The sequence below is a fragment of the Typha latifolia genome, chromosome 5 (genome assembly GCF_019914945.1).
Source record: "Typha latifolia isolate L0001 chromosome 5, TyphaL0001v2, whole genome shotgun sequence".
NCBI lineage: Eukaryota > Viridiplantae > Streptophyta > Magnoliopsida > Poales > Typhaceae > Typha > Typha latifolia.
The window spans coordinates 10,022,824-10,031,672 of NC_133090.1; the positions used below are offsets into that span (position 1 = coordinate 10,022,824).

At 34.9% G+C, this 8,849-nt stretch overlaps 1 protein-coding gene across 1 annotated transcript; it reads left to right on the forward strand.

The window, feature by feature from the left end:
• The first annotated feature begins 785 nt into the window (after positions 1-785).
• LOC140789836 (uncharacterized) lies at positions 786-6,498 on the forward strand. Its single transcript, XM_073139687.1, has 5 exons — positions 786-857; positions 2,100-2,183; positions 2,532-2,683; positions 5,778-5,853; positions 6,005-6,498. The coding sequence occupies exons 2-5, from the start codon at positions 2,123-2,125 to the stop codon at positions 6,202-6,204; spliced, it is 489 nt and encodes a 162-aa protein (XP_072995788.1). The 5' UTR covers positions 786-857; positions 2,100-2,122; the 3' UTR covers positions 6,205-6,498.
• The last annotated feature ends 2,351 nt before the right edge of the window (positions 6,499-8,849 follow it).

The following is an 8,849-nucleotide window of genomic DNA, read 5'->3' on the forward strand; positions in this document are numbered from 1 at the left end:
AATTTCAGCGGCACCGATTTAATTAGAATATTATTAAGTTCGTACTTCTTCAAAAGAAAAAAAAAATCATAAAAGCAAGGATTTAGATAAGAGAACTAACTAAAAGGTTCTTTTGGATAAGAGAATAAAAAATAAAAGAACAGAAAAGTTGATTTGCATAGGCAAAAGAGTAGGAAAAAAAGGAAGAAAAAAATATATTTTACCTCCTAGTTGTTTGGATAAATTGCATCAAAAACTCTTATTCACAGCATTTAATCTCCCTATAGTTCCGGTATATCAGTAATTAATTAATGATTATTAGTATATAATAAGACTAAAATGCTATTTTAAGTTATACTAATCAGTTGAAAATAATAATTCTATATAAATTTATATGATTTCTACACACAAATTCAACTTATTTTTAATTTTGGAGATTGCAAATATCTAGAAACGAGAAAAGATGAAGGGAAAAAATGTCAAAAGGTTGATAGCCTTATAGAAAATTATTCATTATCTTAAAATAGAAAAACTAATGGTTAGCATATGACTCAAAATTATAAGGATGTTAGTGTTACAAAAATAAAGTTGAATTTTATCCAAGCTACAAGGGGAATTTTTTTTTTCTAAAAAAGAAAAAGTGAAGAATGGAAAAGCCAAAAATAAAAATTAAAAAAATTAAAATTAAAAGGTAAAATCAGAAATAATCGAAAAGGCAGGGTTTGAAATAGAAAATTCTCAATGAGACTAAAATTTTCGGGCCGGCCCATTTGACATTGTCCTTATAATAATCCGTTCCTATCTGCTGATTTGCTTCTCTTCCCCTCGCTCTTGGTTCCAACTTCTCTTCGGCGATTCCGGGGCGCTCCGCAGGAAAGGTATTGGATTCTAATCCATCTTTCTCCATCTCCTGGTTCGGATTCCTAATTTAGGGTTCCTAGTTGATCTCTAATCACCACCTCTCTTGCTTCAAATCGGGGAAAAAGTTGCATCTCTTTTAGCTGTTCCTTGCCTGTGTTTTGCTCGTTTGGTGGTTGTGCACAGTTCTTTACCAAGTTAGTGGCTTTTTATTATATTTTTGGGGTCTGACAGATCCCAGTTGATAATTTATGGATGTTGCTGGTATTGGTCGCTCCACCTATTATCTTTTAAAGATACATAATTTTCTGTTAATTTTCATGATTTAATGATATAATTTTGGTAGGATGTGGAGCTGACATTGTTTCACAGGTAAATATTTTATTTGGGATTAAACCTTTAAAAGTTATTAAGACGAGTGATCTCTTTGAAGTATGGAAATGGTTCCTGCATGATATATTAGCAGATTACGTGTAACTTCATAATCAAGGCATTGATGATACATCCTTTATATTGATATATTTTCTAACTCATATGGTTAATTTAATTGTTTTGATGCTTTTGACCGTGGTGGAATACTTTTTCTGTTCCTCTTATGGCGGCTTGGTGTTGTTCTTTTTTTTTTATAATTTCTTTTGAATTTTAGTTCTTCTATGATACTCTAATTTCGATGTGTTTCTCAATCACAAAGAAAAGTTCCAAGCTTTGGTAGGTTAATCAATCAACCAAGGATCAGTTGTGAGAATGACTATACATGGTCTTAGAGGGGAAGGAATACAGAAAGTGAAGAGCACTTCTATGAGATAGATAGTGCACATTTCAAGTTTCTAAGCGAGTTTTTTTACTTTCAACTTCAGAGCAATGGGCCCATGTCTTGCTTATTTTCATCAGAGATAGTCACAAATAAGTGGTTGAAGATAGATTAATTATGTAAATAACAAACAGGAGGGAAAATTTAGTTCCACCTTGCAAGGAAAACAAGTGAATGATTAATGATCAACAAGGCTAATCCATCATGAAGGAATGGAATAGGAATTGAAAGAGCACGTGTTACCAATTACTGTGTCATTTTTATTTGTTTCTTTTACTTTTCTGTAAAATTTGGAGTGGGATTGAGAAGTGGAATGATAAGGAGCAAAGAAAATTGTAGTTTCTTTTCCCAAATATCAAAGTTTATGTATTTTTTCATGCTTGCAATTTGAAGTCATGTAGGAAATGATTTTTAATTTCAACTAATTCGAAAGCACTTGGTCTTTTCGCAGATTCTTCCTGCTCTCTGTCCATCATGATGGCTCTATCATCTTCAACAGTGCCAACACTTACAATTTCATCTAGGAGCTCTCTAGGTACATCATATTTTAATAATAAGTAAAGTTGGAGACTTCTGTCAACTAAGAACTAATTTTCATTTTATTTGATGTTCCTTCTGATTCGTGATTACCTCTGAATCTGTAGCTGGAAAAGAATTGCTTAATTGCACTTCAAGCCAATAATATTACTGTATTGAAATGGTAAACCTCAGAGAGAATCATAGGTGTCATTTCTGAAAGGGCAAATTATATCCTTGTTATGCTTAACCATCTCATGTTTGCAGCTGTTGTTGATCTTCTTTTGCATTTGGACATGTGAATGTTAAAAATTTACTCTATTCCCTTCTTTTATTATGACCATGCTCTGTAATCAACATTATGCAGTGGAAAAGAAGATTTGGAACAGTCCGAAGATCCAACTTACCAAGTCTGATCTGGCATTATCTTGCACCAAATGTCGGACATTTCAACACAGTCAAGTTAGTACGAAATCTAGGCGTTCACGCGCTAATGTAATGATATGTGCTGCGGCCCTGGTATGTGGTTTTCAACCTGTTTTTTGTCTAGTTAGAGTCAACAGTGCATAGGATATATTTGATCAGCCTACATTTTTATATACAAGATAATTTATCTCTTTAGAAATGGCTTTTAATTTGCTTGTAGATTATGTGTTATTGCCTGGAACTTTTGTTTGGGCAGCTATAAGGTTGAAGCAGCTCCCAAACTATGTCTTATTGCCTGGAGTTATGTCCAGATGAAATAATTGATGTAGGGCTGACTTGTAAGTTGTAAGCTTTTTATTTCTTACTAATATGCTTGATGCTAGTTGTCAACAACAACGTGGACATAAGCAGTCATACAACTTGCTAAGTATCTTGGCTCATTATGGTTAAGAATGGAACTTGAGCCTCTCTTTCATGTTTTACTAAAAAAAGGGATTAATAAGTCATACAACTTGCTAAGTGTCTTGGTTCATTAATTTTGAAAATGGAACTTGAGCTTCTCTTTAATGTTTCTACTAAAACAAAAGGGATTAGGTAACAGCCCTTAGATCAGTGAGATGTTTTCTGCTTGTTATTCATTCTAAAACTCCAGGCAGTATTATTGGTAGGTCTCCCATAAGCCATTTTTTCCCATTTGCCCCACTTTTAGCTATTCTATCGGGTGGTAATACTCTGATTATAAAATATTATCTTTATCATGCTTAATTCATTGTCCAGTAATTGTGTTCCTGTCTTTTCCACTATGCAAACATTACATATCAATGTTGATTTTGCTGCTTTATCTAAAACATTGTCACTTTATGTAGAACCAACAGTTGTAACTTCTTAATATTGTGTCTTTATCTTATTTCACATGAACCCATTGGATAACTTGACCAATTCTACTATATGACCATATTCATATTCGTGCTACTTGCACGAAGATATCCATGATATCATCTTTATTGTGTCCACATAGATTGACAAAACCTAGAGCCTATGATGCACGAATATCTCTTTTACCCATTCGTGCTGGCATCTGATATGTATTGGACACCGATACAACCTGATACATATTGGAAGCAGCTAGAGGAGTATCCGAATTAAAAATAATAATTGTAGTTTTCTATGATGGCTCCTATATGATGGGATACAACTCAATATGGTAGGATACAACTCTGATAGATTTTTTGATCATCCAATCCGTTTTGTTTTGCTATCGAACAATATTAAACATATACTTTATATGTCTATAGGATCCAATCTTTCATAATACTTTAAGCTTTGTTTATTTTTTAATGAATTAAATATATAATTTGAAAGCCATTTAAAGATCCATATTAGTTGTCGATGAATAGGTGAATTAGGTTCAGTGTTTCATCAGTATTTTGAGTTTCATATCAGTTTTTATTACAATATTATTCTAAAGTTTTAGGTATGTAGATGCTAATGCTGTAGCTTTCTTTTTTGATGTTATTTTTTCTGGGATGTTATCATTTTTTAACCATATGTTAGATTAGTTGACACTATATTAAAAACATATTATTTATTTATTAGTGTATCCATGTTGTATCTATATCCTTCTTTTAAGAATTTGTCATATCCCTATATTCATATCACCGTATTGCCGTATCCTGTATCCGTATCTGTGCTTCATAGCCTTAAGCTAGTCAAGTTAGCCAATGTTAGTATTAAGTTCATTTTATAGTCAACGACTAGAGTCGAACTGTTGCTTATTTACAAGTGATGAACTACATTGAGTCCATTTCGTAAAGATATAAGCTACTTCTCTGCGGATGACAGCGTGAGGTTGGATTCGCATACGTCCTGCTCCTAAATTGGTAAATCCTAATAATGGAAGAATAGTAAGATTCATGCACCTTATCCAATATTTGTTCTTATCCTCTAATTCCTCTCCTTGCTGATTTGATGCTGCTGCCATACTAAACAGTACTTGACTATTGTGATAATATCCATGCTACTTCAGCTTAAGTTTATTTGGGTTGGTTTCTAGATAGAAAATCTGCACATAACACCTACGTAGTTGATTAATTGGCATTCTTTTAGCTGGAGGTTGACAAGAAATGATTGGAAAAGCTACTCCATGCATCCTCTGTGTTTTCCTTTCCAGATTTGTTCTGCTGCTATGATGCTATGATCCGTTTCTTGGAACTATGTCAATATTCGATCAATTCCGTACAATGTATTTGGACTGGTCCTGCATCTAGTGTATGATATACATCTATTCATTTTCTTAACTAATTCAAATTATCCTTTATGCTAATGTGGTTAGCCAGTTGCCTTGGCTGTAATGTCCATGTTAGAGAGGCTGATATGTCCCATAGGTTTAGCATTTGATATGAACTTAGACCATGAATTTGTGGATGCAAAGGATGTTAACTGTGCATTGGACTGGGGAACCTATTGAGATCCTATCTGGCATGGGTTTTTTTAGGTGTGACGTGTGCTAATATGGTAGCATGTAGTTTATCTAGTTGTGAGCCCTTTACCATCCAATGCTTATACATATATATCTACTTTGATATTTCCAATCCAGTTGCAGTTTCTTTTCTTTCTTATAATGTTCCTCATTTAGCTGAGATTTAGAGTAAAATAATCATAAATGCAATCTGAGAGGTTGAATGTGTACCAGCAAATTCTATGCTCTTCCGTTTCAAAGGAAAAGAGTTGTTTATCTCTTTTGTGTTTTGTAGTGCTTTTGCAAATGCTAAATGTAATTTGATGTAGTCTTGACTTGGCTGATTTCATATCTGATGGCTCTACGTTATAGTGGTTACTTAATTAGTGATTTCATTGAATGAGATATTTATTCTCTTCTATATGTGAAATGGAAAAGGCAACTTCAGTTTCAATGTTGCATGAGTGATCCCATGCTTGTCGATGGTGTCAGTCTTTTAGCTTGCAATGTCGCTGATATTAATGGGTGATCGAGGATCTTTTGATCACCTATTTCTATTCTTTCTTATGCTCTTTCATTGCCCTCCTAGATTTGGATATTGGATATTTTGTTGCTACTGGTTGTTCAATTGATGTTATATGGCTTAATAATAAAAATGTCACATCATGTATTCTTAACTTACTATACTGCCAATACTTACACTTTTTTTTTTCACATTTTTTGCCTTAGAGCGCAAGATGTGCAGCAGAACAAACCCAGACCGTTACTCGTCAATCATCAACAATTACAATCGCTCCCATCCAAGGTCACTAGTCATTCCTAAAGTTAACAATGTTCACTGGAAAATGAAAGATCTTTGTTGATTTTCTTCTCTTTTAATTTTAGTCATTGATATTTAATTTTTCAATTAGTTGGAAACCTTGTCATGATAAACTTGGACATTTTGTGGATTTTAGGAAAGGAGAAGTCACCGGACCTCGATGATGGAGGGACCGGTTTCCCCCCTCGTGATGATGGAGATGGTGGAGGCGGTGGTGGTGGGGGCGGAGGCGGTCACTGGTCGGGCGGTTTCTTCTTCTTTGGTCTACTAGCATTTCTAGGCTTCCTAAAGGATCAAGAGAGCGAGGGTCCCTATAGGGATAGTAGGAGAAGGTGATCAATGTACCTTCATAGTAATTCCTATTCGCATCACCCAGTGCAGTGTTTGTATGCATGAATGCATCTTTATGCATCTCTTATCAAATGAAGACTACCATTCTCTGCTTCTTGTTTTTAGTGTAGTAGATTACACGCTCGCAGCCAGCAAATGTGATGTAAAAGTGTGCTATTTAGTCCATATTTTATGGATAATGTTATTTGAAGTTCCAAGCTGTCATGACTAGAGGAGGTGAACATTCAAGAATATGAAGCTGTTTACTTAAACCCCATCAATTGTTACTTTTGCAAATAAGTCATGTTTTAGTTGTTTCTTTTCATTTTACACTTAAAGTCAGTATGTGTAGTTACTGAGTGGTGAGAGAAAAGGGATATGTTCCCCCAGCTTATATACCTCTGTAATAGCTAAATTGAGGATACTTTTACCTCTGAAATAGAATTCTAATCTCATCTCCATTGAGAGAGAGTCTAATCTCGTGCGATTGGCACTCAAATCACTGCTTGTGAGTGCATTTGCAGGTGGATTTGGATAGTTGTGATTTCTAATCACAACAATTGGTATTAGAGCAGTTTAATCATTGTCAACCGCGTTCCAATGGAGATCTCAACAATGGTGGAATCCACGAGATTAGCAACTCTAGCTGAAGTTTCCAGAAATAATGAAGCAAGGATTCAAGATATAGCTGATCCAGTTCAGAGGACTACGGATCAGAATCAATCTCAGTCAATAGAAACCAACTCGAAGTTGGAAGCAATGCAATCCTCCATGGATCGATTCAAAATTCGATAGGTTCCCAGATTGCAGCTATGTTTAGGGGTCTGAATGAAATGAAGAATCTAGACAAGGGTGAAGTTGATGGATTCAGTCCTCTAGAGGAGCAAAAGGAGCTACTAAGGGAAGACAATGTCCGTTGGAGAAGCAAAAGGAGTACTCAGATCGATAGGTTTTTAGTTGGAATTGGTAATTCTCTAAAATTTCCTAAAGTTGAATTACCTCATTTCCATTGTGATAAGCCTAGAGCATGGACTAGAAAATGCAGAAGATTCTTCCTTTTTACTTCAATACCTGATGATTAAAAAGTATTATATGCATCTTTGTATTTGGAGGGAAAGGCAGAAGCTTGGTTCCAAGACTATCAAAAAGGTAAGACAAAATTAGATTGGGAAATTTTTTAAGATCTCTGTCTCAGTTTTGATGACTTGAGATACAATAATGTAATTGGAGAATTTAACAAACTTAAACAAGAAGGAACTGTTATCGACTACCGGGAGAAGTTTGAAGAATTGAAGTCTCTAATGGTAATCAGGAACATTCAACCTATGGTCCACATGTTCAATCCCAATAGCTTTTTTTTTTTTTTTTTGATCCTTCAAGAGCCGGAAGGCTATATGAGCTAGATAAAAGTTAATCCTTCTTAGATACAAAGGTACTAAGGCCCCATCAAATTTTAACTAATATATTAAGCCACGTAGTTTAGACTTCAAGTTGTGTCACAAAAAAACTGCTTCAAATTAAACGTCATTAAGACATTGTACCAAAGCTATCACAATACCAAGCTACTCTTTCAAGCCAATCGCACCGTTGAGCTATTAACCGAGCAAAGCTATTAAGCCAAACTATCACCAACCACCAATAATTTTCTCTACAATAATTATTTTGAGTTGGAGTTGATTCGATGACTTTTGTGATCACGAGGAAGGTTGGTAATTCCAGTAGCTTCCACCAAGCTGTCTATATAGCCAAGATGCCGGAAAATGAGTGCTTAGGAACCCAACAAAGACCTTTATCTACTCAAGACTTATGAATCAATTTTATCATTCTCATACTGTCACTCGCAATCACAACCCAAACCCTACTGGTCACCAAAAAAATTTGCCACCACATACCATAGCTCCAGCAATTTCCCATAATTCTTCAAAATAACCAAGCAACTTTAATACTCCTAAACAACCCCTACATACAATCCCTGTCCATAAGATCTTTTTTGCTGAAATGAAAGCTAGAAGAGATAAAGGGCTTTGCTATAATTGTGATGAGATTTGTAAGAAAGGCCACAGTTGTGTACAACAAAAGCTTTATATGATTAATTTGGAGAGAAGCATTGGAAGATGAGGTCACACCTACACTCAGTGATAATGATATTTTTCCTGGATCACCTATAGAGATATCCTATAATGCCTTTCCTGATCTTACTTCTAGATGGACATCACTTCATTATACATGCTAATCATCAAAGTATAAAGTACTTTCTAGAGCAAAGATTATGAATAGGCTTTGATTATGCCTTGGTTTCTCAATTCGATTCCGAAGCCACCTGGAAGGACAATCATGCCTTGGTTTCTCAATTTCCTGACCTTGATCCTTGAGGACAAGGATCCTCACAGAGGGGAAGGCATTGTCATGAACAGAGAAGGTGAACAATTGAGAAGATGAAGTTGTTTACAAATTAAACCCCATCAATTGTTATTTTTGCAAATAAGTCATGTTTCAGTTGTTTCTTTTCATTTTACACTTAAGTCAGCCTGTGTAGTCACCTGAGTGGTGAGAGAAAAGGGATATGTTCCCCAGCTTATATACCTCTGTAATAGTTGGAGTGAGAATACTTTTACCCTTACAATAGAATTCTAATCTCATCTCCATTGAGA

Bases quoted from the DNA above. Each gene is read 5' to 3' on its own strand.
- LOC140789836 (XM_073139687.1), top strand. From the start codon at position 2,123: ATGATGGCTCTATCATCTTCAACAGTGCCAACACTTACAATTTCATCT. The intron at 2,684-5,777 runs GTATGTGGTTTT...TTTTTGCCTTAG, and splicing joins TGATATGTGCTGCGGCCCTG to AGCGCAAGATGTGCAGCAGA. The intron at 5,854-6,004 runs GTCACTAGTCAT...TGTGGATTTTAG, and splicing joins TACAATCGCTCCCATCCAAG to GAAAGGAGAAGTCACCGGAC.